Source organism: Nicotiana tomentosiformis, chromosome 5 (genome assembly GCF_000390325.3).
Source record: "Nicotiana tomentosiformis chromosome 5, ASM39032v3, whole genome shotgun sequence".
In the NCBI taxonomy this organism is placed as follows: Eukaryota; Viridiplantae; Streptophyta; class Magnoliopsida; order Solanales; family Solanaceae; genus Nicotiana; species Nicotiana tomentosiformis.
Window position 1 is genome coordinate 102,503,234 of NC_090816.1, and position 18,393 is coordinate 102,521,626.

Consider the following 18,393-nt stretch of genomic DNA (forward strand, 5'->3'; position numbering starts at 1 on the left):
TGATAGGAAGGAACTTCTCCAGGAATAGCTGAGAGAACTGCACCCAGGTAAGTGCAGGCGATCCAACTGGTCTGGTCAATGTATAATCTCTCCACCACCTCTTAGCGGAACTCGTCATCTGAAATACAGCGAAATCAACCCCATTGGTCTCAACTATACCCATGTTCCGCAGCACCTCGTGGCAGCGTTCAAGATAATTATGTGGGTCCTCAGAAGGTGTACCACTGAAGTGAACTAGAAAGAGCTTAGTAAACTTATCCAGTCTCAATAAGGCCTCAAAAGACATGGCGGGCCTATCACCGGTCTCTGCCGCAATAACTGGCTGAACTACCCCAACTGGCGGGGCTGCTGGAGCCTGATTCTGGGGAGCCATCTGCTCCGGAATGGGAGTAGTGGGAGTTTGTGGTCCTCCCCCAGCCTGTGAAATGGCTGGTGCCACTGGAAATGTACCATTCTGGGCCACGCCCTCCATAAAACTCACCAAACTGACCCAAAGTGTCCTGAAGCACTGGAGTAGTTATGAATCCTTCCGGGACCTGAACTGGTCCAGCTGGTACATTCTGAATTGGAGCCTCCTCCTGAAGGTCTACCTGAGGTTCTACAACAGGTGCAGCTGCTCGAGTTCTGGACTGAGCTCTGCCTCGACCTCTACCCCTGGCCATAGTTGCCACTGGGGGTTCTGGTCCCTGTCCATCGTTAGAGGTATTACGTGTTCTCACCATCTGCGAGAGAATAAGAGTAGAATGTTTCAATTTTCGATAATAGAGTAAAATCGCACAATAGAATAAGAAAGAAGTGATATTGTTCCTAAACTTCATAGCCTCTGAGAGATAAGCACAGACATCTCCATACCGATCCTTCAGACTATACTAAGCTTGCTCGTGACTCATGAGACCTATGTAACCTAGTGCTTTGATACCAACTGTCACGACCCGAAATTCCCACCTTCGGACTGTGATGGCGCCTAATATTTCACTTGCTAGGCAAGCCAACGTTAGAATAATATTAAGCAATTACTAAATAATTTTTAAATTTATTAATAACAAAGAACGATTTCGGAAGTAAAGTCTGAAATATAGTGAATAATCCAGCTAAAGTGAAGTTGACGGGGACTTCAGAACTGCGGACGTCGTGCAGTTATACCTCAAGTCTTCTCTGAATAGCTGAAATTTGAGCAAGTCTATAGTACGCCACTGGGACCAACTCCGAAATCTGCACAAGAAGTGCAGAGTGTAGTATCAGTACATCCGACCCCATACACTGGTAAGTGCTGAGCCTAACCTCGACGAAGTAGTGACGAGGCTAAGGCGGGTCACTTACATTACCTGTACGCAATATTAGTAACAACAACAATAATAGAGATAAATCAGGTAACTCATTTATAATAAATGAAGCCAATTCAGCAGTTATAACCAATTTTCATTTTCATCAATTCTGTTGCAGCGTACAACACGCTCTCCCAATATATTCACATTCAATTCTGTTGCAGCGTGCAACCCGCTCTCACAATATATTTATTTTCAATCCTCTCATATAATTATTTTTAATCAAGTATATATATTGACTTTTAAATAAGTCTATTGCGGCGTGCAATCCGATCCTCCAAATATTGACTTTTAATAAGTCTGTTGCGGCGTGCAACTCGATCCTCCACTATGGACTTTTTTAATAAGTCTGTTGCGGCGTGCAACCCGATCTTCCAATATATCCATTTCAATCAATTCTGTTGCGGCGTGCAACTCGATCCTCCAATATATCCATTTACCAATTCTTATAGAAGAAATTTTCCAAATAAATGCAATAATTAATATAAAATTATAAGACAACAAGCATACAATAATTATAATTTAATTATGAAACAAACAATGACAAATAGCAAATTATTATGGAAATCAGGGAGAAAATAGGCAGTTTAATATTTAATATGCTAAATGTCAAATAACAATTAAGACACATAATTCAAATAGCATGTAACAATTAATGCATGAATTCAAGAATTAATATTTGACAAAGAATAGGAGAGAAATAATTATTATAATAATTAATTCATGATTTAAAATAATTTATAATTTTTCAATTAAGCAGGCAAATAATTAATTTGACGACGTATAGACACTCGTCACCTCGCCTATACGTCGTTCACATGCATTTCACATAACAAATAATTTAAGGTTTCTATTCCCTCAAGTCAAGGTTAACCACGATACTTACCTCACTTTGCAAATTCCAATCAATTACTCGACCACAGCTTTTCCTTTTAAATTTGTCTCCAAAAGCTTCAAATCTATTCACAAACAATTCGATATACTCAATACGAATCATATGAATTAATTCCATATGAATTTATTATTTTTTGAATAAAAATCCGAAATTCATTTAAATATTCGATAGTGGGATCCACGTCTCAAATCATAAAAAAACTTGCGAAATTCGAACACCCGTTCCGCTACGAGTTCAACCATACAAAAATTATCCAATTCCGATGTCAAATGGACCTTCAAATCTAAATTTTTCGTTTTTGGAAAGTTTTACAAAAATTCCAATTTCTTCCATCTAAATTCGAAATAAATGATGAATATAGACATGGATTCGTGAAATATAATCACTTTTGGTTATAGAACACTTACCCAGTTCGAAATCGTGAAAAACCTCTCAAAACTTCGCCTTAACCGAGCTCAAAATGACCAAAATGAGTAAAAATATCGGACTCTTTGATATATACACTGCCCAGACATTTTCGCACCTGTTGTGCCTGGGCTCGCACATGCAATCTCGTATCTGCGAAATGGGGCTGCCAGGCGAGGCCTCGCATCTGCGGAGGACAAATGCGCACCTGCGCTGCCTTCCGCTTCTGCGATTGTCAAGTTCGCTTCTGCGGACGCGCGGGTGCGTGCAAGTTTCCGTACCTGCGGACCTTTGCCCAACCTGCCCAGGCCGCTTTTGCGATGGAAGGCTCCCTTTTGCGAGCTCGCTCCTGCGGTCAAAAATCCGCAGGTGCGATTACAATAGAAGGAAAAATTTTAGATTTTGCTTAAGTCCAATTCTTGTTCCGATTTCGATTCGAGTCACACTCGGAGTACTTGGGAACCCCGCCCGAATATACCAACAAGTCCTGTAACATAATACAGACTTACTCGGGGTCGAAAATCACGTCAAACAACGCTGAAATTACAATTCACACCCCGATTCGAACTTTGAGTTTTAAACTTTTCCATTTGCAAATCTCGTGCCAAAACATATTAAATGAATTCGGAATGACTTCAAATTTGGCACACAAGTCCTAAATGACATAATGGAGCTATTCAAATTTCCAGAATCGGATTCCGGCTCCGATATCAAAAAGTCAACCCCGTGGTCAAACTTGAAATCTTTAGCCTTTAAATTATTAGTTTCCGTTAAATGGTCATAACTTGAGCTAGGGACCTCCAAATTATATTTCGGGTGTCCCAAATCACGATACGGACCTATCGAAACTGTCAAAACATTGATCCGGGTTCGTTTGCTCAAAATGTTGACCAAAGTCAACTCAATTGAGTTTTAAGGCTCTATTTCACATTTTAATCCATTTTTCATATAAAAAATTTTCGAAAAAATTTATGGATTGTGCACGCAAGTCGAGGAATGATAATTAGTACTTTTCGAGGTATTAGAACACAGAAATACTTATTAAATTTAAAGATGACATTTTGGGTCATCACAAATTGTGTTTTTTATTTTAAGTTTGATTAATTGATATTTGTCTGATCTAATATTATATGTTTTCATTCATACGCCTAATCTGACAAGCTGCAAATACAAGAAAGTTTCATTATGATTATTTAATTTATGATGATGGTAATAAGTTTGTACCTTTTTTACGTTTGAATCATTGTTCAGAACTCCGTAGTATTTTAAGTTTGATTTCTTTCTTTTTATTGAGTATAGTTGAGAATTTTGGGAAAAGAATGTGTGAAAATACTCCTGAAGAAGTGTGATAACCCGATAGGTCATCTTTAAATTTAACATTCAATTCTATGCTCTGAGATCTCGAATAGTACCATTCAGTATTTCTCGACTTGCGTGCACAGTCCATATATTTTTTTGGAAAGCCTTTATGTGAAAAATTGATAAAAATGTGAAATAGTGCTTTAAAACTCACTTAAATTGATTTCGGTCAATATTTTGAGCAAACGGACACGGATTAATATTTTGACTGTCCCGATGGGTCCGTATCGTGATTTGGGATTTGGGCGTATGCCCGGAATCAAATTTGAAAGTCCATAGCTCGAATTTTCGTCAAAGAATTTTCGTCATTTGACGAAAACTAGAAATTTAAAGGTTTAAAGAATTTCTAAATTGGCCATAATTGGATTTTTGTTGATACTGGGTCCCGATTTGGATTCCGAGAGTTTGATCAGCTTCGTAACAATATTTATGACTTGTGTACAAAATTTAAAGTTATTCCGAGGTGCGTAGGCACACTTTCCGTTAGTTTTTGAAAAAGAAAATAAAAGGCTTGATTTTATAAAGCTTGAATTTATATGTTTCACCGAAAGTTGACTTTGATGATATCAAGTTTGGATTATGAATCCAGAAGTTTTAGTAGCTTTGTTATGTCATTTGGACTTGTACGCCAAATTTGAGTTCATTCCGAATTGATTTGACGTGTTTCGGCGCGAGTTATAGAATTAAAAATTTCATAAACTCACAAGTTCGAATCGACGCGCGATTTGTAGTTTCGCCGTTGTTATGTGTGATTTGAGACCTCGAGTAGGTCCGTAATATGTTTTGAGACTTGTTGGTATGTTCGGACGGAGTCCCGAGGGGCTCGGGTGCATTTCGGAGTGGTTTCAGACCATTTCTAGCCATTTTTAATTACTGGTTTTTTTTGCTACTGCAGTGTGCATCGCAGAAATTTCTATTGCACATGGCTGATTTTGGAAGCTTATATCTCATAATCTATAAGAAATTTGGAGATGCTTCAAAAATAAAAGTTGTATCCCTTTGAGTCTAGTTTTCAGAAATGTAAACCATACATCATTTGGATATTTTTACAGAAAATTATGATCGACTAACTGAAGTCTGGTACTGCAGTTATTTTGCCTAGCAGTGTGCATCACAGAAATTTCTGTTGCACAGGGTTGACTTTGGAAGCTTATATCTCCCAATCTATAAGCAATGTGGAGATGAAGGATACGAAATTGATTACTATGAATCGTTATAGAGTTCTTTGTCCTATATTTGTTAGAATGGTAGCAAAAGCTTCTGAAACAGATGACGACTATAAGGTAGCAATAGCATGTGCAAATAAGTTAAGTTCAAAATTGAAGCAAATTACAGAGGCAACAACTCCATTTCTTTGTACTAGTGGTTCAACAAGGGATTTACCAGAAGAAAATAATAACATAAATATCCTCACACGAGCCAAAAAAAATTTAAAAAGAAAGATGGGAAACGCTATAAAAAGAGGATCAAAACTTCCCTCGAGGTGAACGCAAATCGCAAGAAAGCTCGAGGAAACAAGTCAAGTTCCGCTAACCAGGATGGACTGAGAGTCGATTAAAGAGCTCTATGTGATGATGAAAAATGTTTCAATCAAGTATGTCACATTTTATTTTTCAACTATTAGAGTATCTCATATATATCATTTCTTATAATATTTAAGCAATTACACTAATGTTTTTATTAATTGGTAGGATCCAATAAGGGAAATATTTTTTAGAATTCTGATTTAAGTGCCTCTTAGACTATGGCTTGTGCTAGCTTATCCCACAGTTCAGAGTTTTCTCTTTCGTTGCCATACCCTAGCTTTACTCAAATGCTAACGGTAATATAACAATTTATTTTAATCTAAGTTAAGCTTATAATTTCGCTTTCAATTAACTTCATTATTTATATTTGTGCAGGAACTTTTTAGTTTTAATACTTTTGCACATGCACAAAGTCTTCTTCGCTTTTTCATGATCAGGTACCTATTAGATGAAGTTTTTATTTTTAATGTAAAAATTAGCTATTAATATTTCAAAATTGTTTACTTCTTGCAGGCAAACCTTTTCGAGAGTCAAGGATCTCAAAAGTTCCAAGATAACAATACATTATGATCTATGCCGGTTTTATTTTATGTTGACTTTTTTTTTGGATATTCGATATACTGAAGTATTGATTTTAGTAAACTTGATTGGAAGTAGAGGATTTTTATCTTATTTTCCTATAAACAGTTTCGTAAACATTCTTTAGCATCAGTACAAGTCATTATGACCTACACTCATTTGGAACTTTTGCAATCTTGCAAATATTTCATGAAGTTGGATTAGGTAAAAGTAAAAGTTGAATACTGCGCTTTATTTTGCTAAAAGTAAGAGACATATTTTGATGTATTAAAAGAAAAAGAAAAAGAAAAAAAGATAAGTAATAAACTTGGGTTAATTTTTAACGGTGGAGTTAGACAAACTTTTGCCATTTAAGTTCTTTTATTTGTATAAAGTTCAATGAATCTCAGCCATTAATCATTTTATGGTCCGCATGGCATGAATCTACCTGGATATTGAACATTACTTGAGGTAATAATACTTGACTGAATCTTTTTCCAATACAAATTCTTTGAAAGACTGAAGACACCATGTTTTGTATGAAGACTGAACATTAGATGAAATATAGCTCATCCACATTATACTAACTTTTCCACACAGAGATTTCAACTACTTAAAACGAGAGTGCATCCAAAGATTCGAGAAGAGTGCTCGGCCTTAGTTGGAACAATTATCGATGTCAATGGACCGATTTCACTAGCAGAGCATTACTCATTACGATCCACACATTCTTACTCGTGTCTTGTCATTGATACTCACAATATTTCCTTCTTTTTTTGGTTACATTCGCTTCCCCTTGAAGCTGAATCGAGTATGGTCCATATGCAAGTTTTGGCGCTCACCTGGGGGTTTTCCTTGCTGATCTTTCAAAGTTAGATGACTTGTTTCAAACTAACACTTACAGCAAGTTCAGTCCAATACTGTCATTTAAAATGAGAGCAGAATCACTAAACAAGGAAATAGATAGAACCCCATTCTTCCTGATAAAATTTTTACATACCAAGTACCCCACAACCCCTCAGAATTTTACATGCTAGTAATAACTTACTGTCAAATTTTGTCATAAAAGAAACAGACGGGGGCACACAAATGTGTAAACTTAACTACACTTCATCCTTCAAAATCAAGCTCAATTGTCATGGACGTAGCCGCACAGTTGTATCGGTAGTTACATACATGGCATTGGCATGGGGATGCACTAGTAAGCCTCTGATGTTGCTCCCTAGCTCGTTTGCCCCGGAGCTTCTGCTGATGACCGGGGAATAAAAAGATGAAAATGTACAATGAGAATGCTATCCGGGTATAACCAGCAAGATTGGAGCATTCAAAGCCTTAATAGGATATTAGGATCCACGTTAAGACTTTGGAATACTTAGTCTAATAGTCTTCTTTAGTAAAGATGGTGTAAGTTGATTGAATCAATCAAATAAAAGTTAGTGAGCAAGTCTTCACCACAATGAGGGGCGTCTGTGAAAATCAAACACTAGAAGAAATACTAAGTAGACTGGAAATTCTTAACTTTGAGGCAGTTGAATATAAGTGGATACAACGGGTAAACAATACCTTTTTCAGTCAAGATAAACTTTGATGTCAATACCATTATCAATGAGGGACTGAACAACTGCTCTAATTTTTCCTTCAAACTTGTCTCTGTCTCTAGGAGTATAAGAAGCAGTGTATACATCAGCCTCTCTGGCCCTGTCAGCCAAAATCTGTCCTACAGACAAGCACGCAGGAATATCACTTCGTGATTTGAGCACTGCCTTTATGTCTTTGGAGTTTGTACCAGCTACTGCAACCTGTTTGCATGTAACTCTATGGGTGATAGAGGCTGAAACAAAGCGCTTCGATATGAAAACATCAAGGGTGAATGGTTCCATGTAAGCTACGGTCCGTTGCTTGAAAGAAACATGCTTGTTTGGGTTCTTGGACTTTTTTCCCTTCTGGTAAGTGTATGGCCGGCTATTGTCATCATCAAGGAAATCTTCTACACCAAAAAAGCTTCTAGGTGCTAAACAAGGCTGTCAAATGAAGCAACAAAATTATTCAGGGAGCTATGTTTCAAGAATATCTGGGTGTATCTTTCTAATAAGATATAAACGGTAAAGGGTCAAAAATACCTCCTCTACTATGCAAAAAAGGATCATTTATACCATCTGTTATACTATTGGTCCACCATTACCCCCGACATTATAAACATTATAAAAGTGGTGCAAAAATATCCCTCCTCTGGTAGAACCATCCACCATGGCAACTACCCTCCCACGTGGACTGGCATTTCTCTGAAGTGGATGCTACATGGCATCCCACCTCACAGTCCCAACCCCATTTTACCCCCTCCCCTCTCTTCTTGTTCTTCTACCACCATTCCTCCCTCCATCCAATCACCACCCAAAAACAAATGTATAGATGTGAAAGTAAGATCTTAGCTAATTTTTAGAGGTATTTAATTTTTCATGCCCAATTTTACTAATTTGTCCCAAAAATTCTTCTTGGTTTCTTGGTCAATTTAGTCTTTCGGATAAATAAAATCACAAGCTCACTTTCTCATTGTTGACCTATGGTAAAGTTCCTCAAGACTCAAAACTAAACTTCCACCTTAATAAGATAATAGTAGATGATGATTATGTTACTGATTAAGTTGGACACGAGTTTATGATTGATTGTCTCTATCACAGAAAATTTTGAAAGCATCTGTGAAGTTGAAGACAGTAGGGCCTCCAAAAATTTCCAACATTCTCCGGTGTTCGGACATGGTGTCCCTCATTTTGCTTTTTTGATATTTCTCCTAGCAAAAGTCCTTTTCTTTTACTTCTCCCGTTTTAAAAAAAATCCTGTTGCTCTGCCTATTTTCGATTTATTTCTAATAACTTACTGATAAGTATTAGTTTATATTATGGAAGAAAAGTTAAGCTGGATATCGTTGGTTGTTCAAGAATTAACCCCGTTTACTCTTGATGGCATTAGGAGAACATATTCACTTTTCTTTTTAGGCCTAAGGAGAACATATTAACTAAGTTTTCAGAATGTCTTGAAAATATATATTCTGCCAATTTCAAAAGAAATTTTTAAGGGAACATGAGTTGACAGATATTGAGTGGGAATGGACTGTGTTCAAGGTGTTTGTCAATGAAGGTGGTGAATGAAAAATAAAGGTGGTCTTAAGAATGGGACTGGGATGAGGTGCCACATGATATCCACTTCAACAAAATGTCAGGCCACTTAGGATATATTGCCATGGTGGAGGGTCCTAACGGAGGAGGGGTATTTTTACACCACTTTTATAACGTCGGGGGAAATGGTGGACAAATAGTATAACGGAGGGTATAAATGATCCTTTTTGCATAGTGGAGGGATATTTTTGACCTTTTACCGAGATATTAATCCTGATACAGATTAACATTGATTGTAGTATACACATATGTCAAGCGTAATACCTGTTAGTTTACAGCATGTATATAGTGTAGTATTGTCTCACATTGGTAGAAGAGTAGTATGCCCTTGTATAGTATAGCTATAAATAAGGACCTCTTGTATTGTATTGTTGATTCAATATCAATAACATATTTCTCTCGTGCCTTCTCATATGGTATCAGAGCAATTGTGAGAGACTTATCGCTGTGCATAAATTCCAGCGATTCCGGGAAAGAGAAATCGCTGTGCATAAATTCCAGCGATTCCGGGAAAGAAAAATCAGTATTTTTTAAGGCTGTTTTCTATCTGCTTCATTTCTGTCAGTGTTGTGCAAAATCCAACACTACCACAAGAGTCGTCACTGTCCGGCGACCAAACCCCAGTGAAAAACTCCGACAGCAGCCTCCTCACGCGCCTCCACGCGCCACTAGAAGCTCACGTGCGTGAGCTCACGCGCCGGCGCGTACGACCACTTCCGGCCATTTTTTGAAAATCTTCCTTCAGAACAGTTGGGTCGCCTGGTAATTCCGATCCTACCCCTACTGTTTTCATTTCATTCCGACAACTTTGAGTTTTTTCCGGCAGCTACAGTACTATTCCGACAGCTACAGTAGATTCCGGCAGCTACAGTTTTTCAGTATTCTGTTTCTGTGTTTCCGTACACTGTTTTATTGGATTACAGTTGATTCTTTCTCCTATTTGGTAATAATTTGAAACAATGTCTTTGGGATTTGATGCTTTTGGGTCTAGAAACATGAGTTCTGGAAGCTCTAGTGCTATTATTACCTCGGAACCTTTAATCGGAGGTTCAAACTACTTAGCTTGGGCTTCATCTGTCGAGTTATGGTGTAGAGGTCAAGGTGTTCAAGATCATCTAATCAAACAGTCTAGCGATGGAGATGAAAAGGCAATAGCACTTTGGGCAAAAATCGATGCTCAGTTATGTAGCATCTTGTGGCGATCTATTGATTCCAAGTTGATGCCCTTGTTTCGTCCATTCCAGACATGTTATTTGGTTTGGGCAAAGGCACGCACCTTATACACTAATGACATATCTCGTTTCTATGATGTGATATCACTGATGACAAACTTAAAGAAGCAGGAATTGGATATGTCTACTTACTTGGGTCAAGTACAGGCAGTCATGGAGGAATTTGAGAAATTGATGCCAGTTTCTGCTAGTGTGGAAAAACAACAAGAGCAGCGACAAAAGATGTTTCTCGTTCTTACCCTCGCTGGACTTCCTAATGATCTTGATTCAGTACGCGACCAGATTTTGGCTAGTCCGTCTGTCCCGACAGTTGATGAATTATTCTCTCGATTACTCCGCCTAGCTGCAGCACCAAGTCCACCAGTGGTCTCATCACAAATACTTGATTCCACTGTTCTTGCATCCCAGACAATGGATGTTCGGGCATCTTAAACTATGGAGCATAGACGAGGAGGAGGTCGTTTTGGAAGATCTAGACCCAAGTGTTCTTATTGTCACAAATTTGGACACACTCGTGAAATGTGTTATTCCTTACATGGTCGTCCACCCAAAAATGCTTACATTGCTCAGACAGAGACTCCAGGTAACCCAGGTAACCAAGGATTTTCTTTATCTAAAGAAGAATATAATGAGCTCCTTCAGTATCGAGCAAGTAAGCAGACATCTCCACAAGTAGCCTCAGTTGCTCAGACTGATACTTCTGTTTCTGGTAATTCTTTTGCTTGTGTTTCCCAGTCTAGCACTCTTGGCCCATGGGTCATGGACTCCGGCGCTTCTGATCACATCTCTGGTAATATATCACTTTTGTCAAATATTGTATATTCACAGTCTCTTCCCACTGTTACTTTAGCCAATGGATGTCAAACTAAGGCAAAAGGAGTTGGACAAGCTAATCCCTTGTCTTCTATCACCCTAGATTCCGTTCTTTATGTCCCTGGCTGTCCTTTTAGTCTTACATATGTTAGTCGTTTGACTCGTGCCCTCCATTGTGGTATATATTTTATTGACGATTCTTTTATTATGCAGGACCGCAGTACGGGACAGACAATTGGTACAGGACGTGAATCAGAAGGCCTTTACTGCCTTAACTCACTCAGTCCTTCCAAAACATGTCTAGTTACAGATCCACAAACGTTTAGGACATCCGAGTTTATCCAACCTTCAGAAGATGGTGCCTAGTTTATCTAGTTTGTCTACAATAGATTGTGAGTCGTGTCAACTTGGGAAACATACCCGAGCCTCCTTTTCGCGTAGTGTTGAGAGTCATGCAGAGTCTGTCTTCTCCTTAGTTCATTCTGATATATGGGGTCCTAGTAGAGTCAGTTCATCCTTGGGATTTCGTTATTTTGTCAGTTTCATTGATGATTATTCAAGATGTACTTGGCTTTTCTTAATGAAAGATCGTTCTGAGTTATTTTCTATATTCCAGAGTTTTTGTGCTGAAATCAAAAACCAATTTGGTGTTTCTATTCGCATTTTTTGCAGTGATAATACCTTAGAATATTTATCTTCTCAATTTCAGCAGTTTATGACTTCTCAGGGAATTATTCATCAGACATCTTGTCCTTATACCCCTCAGCAAAATGGGGTTGCTGAGAGAAAGAATAGGCACCTTATTGAGACTGCTCGCACACTTCTAATTGAATCTCGTGTTCCGTTGCGTTTTTGGGGCGATGCAGTTCTCACAGCTTGTTATTTGATTAATCGGATGCCTTCATCTCCCATCAAGAATCAGATTCCGCATTCAGTATTGTTTCCCCAGTCACCCTTATACTCTCTTCCACCTCGTGTTTTTGGGAGCACGTGTTTTGTTCATAACTTAGCCCCTGGGAAAGATAAGTTAGCTCCTCGTGCTCTCAAGTGTGTCTTCCTTGGTTATTCTCGTGTTCAGAAGGGATATCGTTGTTATTCTCCAGATCTTCGTAGGTACCTTATGTCAGCTGACGTCACATTTTTTGAGTCTAAACCTTTCTTTACCTCTGCTGACCACCATGATATATCTGAGGTCTTACCTATACCGACCTTTGAGGAGTTTACTATAGCTCCTCCTCCACCTTCGACCACAGAGGTTTCATCCATACCAACCGTTGAGTAGTCTAGTGTTGTTCCCCCTAGTTCCCCTGCCACAGGAACACCACTCTTGACTTATCATCGTCGTTTGCGTCTTCCATCAGGCCCAACTGGTTCTTGTCCTGCACCTGACCCTGCTCTTGCTGCGGACCCTGCTCCTAGTACACCGATTGCACTTCGGAAAGGTATACGGACCACACTTAACCCTAATCTTCATTATGTCGGTTTGAGCTATCATCGTCTGTCATCTCCCCATTATGCTTTTATATCTTCTTTGTCCTTGGTTTCCATCACTAAGTCTACAGGTGAAGCGTTGTCTCATCCAGGATGGCGACAAGCTATGAGTGACGAGATGTCTGCTTTACATACAAGTGGTACTTGGGAGCTTGTTCCTCTTCCCTCAGGTAAATCTACTGTTGGTTGTCGTTGGGTTTATGCAGTCAAAGTTGGTCCCGATGGACAGATTGATCGACTTAAGGCCCGTCTTGTTGTCAAAGGATATACTCAGATATTTGGGCTCGATTACAGTGATACCTTCTCTCCCGTGGCTAAAGTGGCTTCAGTCCGCCTTTTTCTATCTATGGCTGCGGTTCGTCATTGGCCCCTCTATCAGCTGGACATTAAAAATGCATTTCTTCACGGTGATCTTGAGGATGAGGTTTATATGGAGCAACCACCTGGTTTTGTTGCTCAGGGGGAGTCTCGTGGCCTTGTATGTCGCTTGCGTCGGTCACTTTATGGTCTAAAGCAGTCTCCTCGAGCCTGGTTTGGTAAGTTCAGCACGGTTATCCAGGAGTTTGGCATGATTCGTAGTGAAGCTGATCACTCTGTGTTTTATCGGCACTCTGCTTCAAGTCTCTGTATTTATCTGGTAGTCTATGTTGATGATATTGTTATTACTGGCAATGATCATGATGGTATTACCAATCTGAAGCAGCATCTCTTCCAACACTTCCAAACTAAGGATCTAGGCAGATTGAAGTACTTTCTAGGTATTGAGGTTGCCCAGTCTAGCTCAGGTATTGTTATTTCTCAAAGAAAATATGCTTTAGACATTCTTGAGGAGACGGTGATGATAGGTTGCAGACCTGTTGACACTCCGATGGATCCGAATTCTAAACTTATGCCAGGACAGAGGGAGCCGCTTAGCGATCCTGCAAGCTATAGGCGGCTAGTTGGAAAATTAAATTATCTCACAGTGACTAGACCCGACATTTCTTATCCTGTGAGTGTTGTAAGTCAGTTTATGAATTCTCCCTGTGATAGTCATTGGGATGCAGTTGTCCGCATTATTCGATATATATAAAATCGGCTCCAGGCAAAGGGTTACTCTTTGAGGATCGAGGTCATGAGCAGATCATTGGATACTCAGATGCTGATTGGACAGGATCACCTTCTGATAGACGTTCTACGTCTGGATATTGTGTTTTAGTAGGAGGAAATTTGGTGTCCTGGAAGAGCAAGAAACAGAATGTAGTTGCTCGGTCTAGTGCAGAAGCAGAATATCGAGTAATGGCTATGGCAACATGTGAGCTAGTCTGGACCAAACAATTGCTCAAGGAGTTGAAATTTGGTGAAATCAGTCGGATGGAACTTGTGTGCGATAATCAAGCTGCCCTTCATATTGCATCAAATCCGGTGTTCCATGAGAGAACTAAACACATTGAGATTGATTGTCACTTCGTCAGAGAAAAGATACTTTCAGGAGAGATTGCTACAAAGTTTGTGAGGTCGAATGATCAACTTGCAGATATTTTCACCAAGTCTCTCACTGGTCCTCGTATTGGTTATATATGTAACAAGCTCGGTACATATGATTTGTATGCACCTGCTTGAGGGGGAGTGTTAGTTTACAGCATGTATATAGTGTAGTATTGTCCCACATTGGTAGAAGAGTATTATGCCCTTGTATAGTATAGCTATAAATAAGGACCTCTTGTATTGTATTGTTGATCCAATATCAATAACATATTTTCTCCCGTGCCTTCTCACAATACCCATAAAAGATATATACAGGTAAGCGGGTATGGAAACACACGGATGAAATAGAACTTGTATATTTTTTAATACTTGCTAATGAAATAACATTTTATCAGTACTGTAATGTTACAAACACAGAGGCAAAGCAATAACTGTGAACATCATGTGCTAGCTATGTTGCGCGGACTCTCCGAAATGTAGCCGCACCCGTGTCAGATCCTTCAAAAATGTACTACTTTTGGAGGATCCGACACGTATCCGGCCACATTTTCGGAGAGTCAAAGCAACATAGTGTGCTAACACACAAAAGCACCAAACCCCTTGATACTTGAACACAATTTTCCCCACTTCTCTTTTCCATCCCTCTTATTCCTCAAAAGTGCACAAAATAAAAGGGAAGTGTTCAGTGTTACAGCAAGCCCACATATACAAACATAGGAGGCGGAAGGCCACATTTGTAACATCACAACTGTGCAACCATGGCAAGGATGACATAAGTATACAAACATGTAAGCAGGGCCAGGGGCGGAGCTAGCTCTTCGACTACGGGTTCGCCGAACCCAGTAGCTTTGGTCTTAACCATGTATTTGTCCTAAAATAATCTATTGAATATATACAAATTATTAATTTAGAACCCAGTAACCTAAAAGAATTAGAATTTTGAACCCACAAGCTTCAAATCCTAGAGTAGGGCTGACAGCATGTGCTACATAGATGAAGTGAACAACTTTTTGTTTTCTGTCTTTATCAAGAGTTATTCCTTATTAATATATTTCTTTTCGGATGAAAGAGTCATTCCTTATTTTTTTAAGTGAAGCACAGGCACTTAATCACGTCGAGTTTCATTCCAAGCTAGAAATGAGCTAGGGCCTTGACTTAGAACTTTAATGTATAGGTACGTTTTTGGTTTGATGAAGATCCAAGCCAAAAGATTAAAGGATTTGTACTTCCATAGTTCCATTCTAAGAATCTCTTCCTTTTACAAGATCCAAACTTACCTGTATCCTGATGCTGCGGATGTCTGCTTCATTATACAAAAGCAAAGGTGAAAAAATAACAATAGCACACTAACACAAACATAAAGTTAAACCATTTATCAAGCTAGTTTCTCTCAAGTCCAACATTCACCTATCCAACTTGCCTATACTTCAAATTTAGCATCTACTGTGAATATTAGTTTACTGCAACCTTGCATGATATCACATTACAGTTAACACTTAAAATGCACACCTTCTTCCTTTATTAGCTTGTTCTTTTCCATTAAGCAATCACATCCATTCATAATACAAGCATTTGTATGTATAAGCATACTATAGATTTCTCAAACCATCTAGACGAAATCAACAATAAGAGTTCATCTCAACACAATAGGTGGTTATCTCAAAAGGCCATTATGTCCAAGGTATTATTGCAACTATGAGGGAAACTAAATTTTCCTTATTACTTAGAACTGTCCAACACTGTCAAGCATTTACCTTTCACAGTTTCACCTTTTTGACAGTCACATGATTCTAGCATAGACTGAATTCTTTTTGTCAGTGTTTTCAAAGTTATTTGACACTATATGGAACAGCTTTTCAGTGCAGTATGTCTTAATGAGTATCTAAAAACTGTTAGGTCATAATACTTTCAACACTTATTCCCCCTTTAGTCCAACTATTTTTCAAGCACAACTGTACATAACTCTATCATTCAAAGTCTAAAACAATTTAAATTTCCTTTAATCTTGGACTATATTCACAAGCCAAACTAGATCAACAAACTCGGGATGGAACGAGAAACAATGTCCGTAACTGATAGCAAGCAGAAGTCTTTTTACTGTCTGGGCTCTAGAGCACAAATGACTCTTAGACTAATTCAAGCCTTTATCTCCGAGTGATAATGATATTCTGAAATGATGAAGTTCATTCCTAAAAGCCTTGTATGGAAATGAGTATATTATACTGATTCCCAGATACGGGTTCGAGATGGGGAAACAACATCTTGCAAAAATGTAGGGTAAGGCTGCGTACAATAGACCCTTGTGGTCCGGCCCTTCCCTGGACCCCGCGCACAGCGGTAGCTTAGTGCACCGGGCTGCCCTTTATACTGATTCCCAGATAATTCGTGGCATTCCTACCAATATCAATTCAATTCACCGGTTCGGTTTACCCGAGGGAAATTTGTATGACAATTCGTGGCATTCTGAGTTAAAGATGCACTCTTCTGCATTAGTATGTACACCATCAGAATAACGTATTGACTTCATACACAAAACTCAATCCTAAAGACTATATTTATGGTGCTCAATAGTTAAACACACCATTGCATAAAACAAAAAAAGAAAACTCAGAAGTAGCAATTGTTTTAGCTTAAATTTAAAGTTCCCATGTCTTATCTAGAAAACCATTCAACTCAACCAGCCAGAAGCAAGAACATCCTTCATCCTTCTTGCCAAAGCTATCTATGCACATATGAAAAATAGGAAGGCTACATGAAGTAGTAGATCAAGACAAATAATTTTACCTTTGCAGTATGAAAGCCACTAATTTGCGCACATAGAACAGACCTAATTGTCTGGCCTCCTCGCACACATAACGCTTCAGAAACGAGTTTCAGCATACTCCCATAAGAAAGAGACCTTTAAAAATAAGCAATGGTATTAGTTCACATGGGTACTAGTCCTGTCCAAACAACAGATATGCAATGCACATCATACAAATGGTAGCAGAACTCAACTAAAACGACAGAAAATACTCCCTCCATCACAAATAACAAATATACTCCTAGTCTTTCATAAACACAAATAATTCCATTTTCGAGTGTTATTCCATGAACAAGATTTCAAATTCATTAACTATTTGAATTTAAAGTTGGCGTCTGAACAAAGCTAATGTGTCCAAAGGACTTAGGTGGCAGAACCCACCTATTTTTGGGAGGTATAGTCACTTGATTGATATTCAAATTTAAATTCCGGTGGCATAGTTTTCCAACAAACTAACTTCTAAAGATTATTTTTAATAGTTTCTTCATCACTACTGATATGAAGAAAATTTATTTCTTAAATTACATGCTCAAGGTTACATGAAATGGGACGTAGGGAAAAATAAAAAGAATAGCCCTAATATGCACTACCAGTTAAAAAGAGTAGGTGCATTCACTGAAGCAATATATCGAACAACTGACAAACATTCGCCAACCAAAGACTTTCGACCACCTAACTTGTATGAATCAAAATGATAAAACTTTGAAGATAAAAAAAAGCATCAGGAATCCATGATACAAGAAAGATTTGACGATGAATTTCAGACAGCTGAAGAACATCCTACCTTTCTCCGCTATTTCACCGTTTCCCTTACTCCTCTCTTCCTCAAATTGTCAAACTGTACTCTCTGTTTTGTAATGTTTAATGAAGAAGATTGGGCTGAAAGGCCCATCTAAAGTGGGCCGATTGCCTAGACAACTTAGGGAAAGTGCACAAATAGCCGTTTTAGGACCCTATTTAAAGAATAGCCAAACAAATTTAAAATTTTAACCGCCTAAAAATTAACTTCCGTCGAGTCGAAAGAAATAACAGATCTGAAGTTTCTAACTTAACACATGAGGTCTGGAGTTTCTTACTTCAAACATGATATCTGAAGTTAGACTTTGGTATATTTAATTTCAGATCATATGTGTCAGATGTTAATCCAAAAGTTTGAAGAAGAAAAAGAAGCAGTAGCAAGAGAGTTCATAATTAAATGTTTCCCAATTAGAAAACTAAATTTATTGTTATAACCTGGCGACTTATTTTTATTTAAATCATGATCATGAGCAAATGTATAATATATTTCTGAAAGATAAGTAGATATAGGAAATTCGATTTGAAAAGTCTCTCTACTGCTAAAAAAT

The 18,393-nt window shown here is 38.4% G+C and overlaps 1 protein-coding gene across 4 annotated transcripts; it reads right to left on the bottom strand.

The window, feature by feature from the left end:
* Positions 1-6,831: 6,831 nt before the first annotated feature.
* Positions 6,832-17,927, bottom strand: LOC104089975 (uncharacterized). 4 transcript variants are annotated; one of them, XM_070175175.1, is made up of 4 exons: positions 17,832-17,927; positions 17,029-17,143; positions 7,632-8,089; positions 6,832-6,988 (listed from the first exon to the last, which is right to left on the bottom strand). In XM_070175175.1, the coding sequence occupies exons 2-3, from the start codon at positions 17,122-17,124 to the stop codon at positions 7,637-7,639; spliced, it is 549 nt and encodes a 182-aa protein (XP_070031276.1). In that variant the 5' UTR covers positions 17,125-17,143; positions 17,832-17,927; the 3' UTR covers positions 6,832-6,988; positions 7,632-7,636. The 4 variants fall into 4 exon arrangements, with proteins under 4 accessions (XP_070031276.1, XP_070031274.1, XP_070031275.1 ...); XM_070175173.1 differs by lacking the exon at positions 6,832-6,988 and adding an exon at positions 7,013-7,313; XM_070175174.1 differs by lacking the exon at positions 6,832-6,988 and adding an exon at positions 7,013-7,316.
* Between the last annotated feature and the right edge of the window lie 466 nt (positions 17,928-18,393).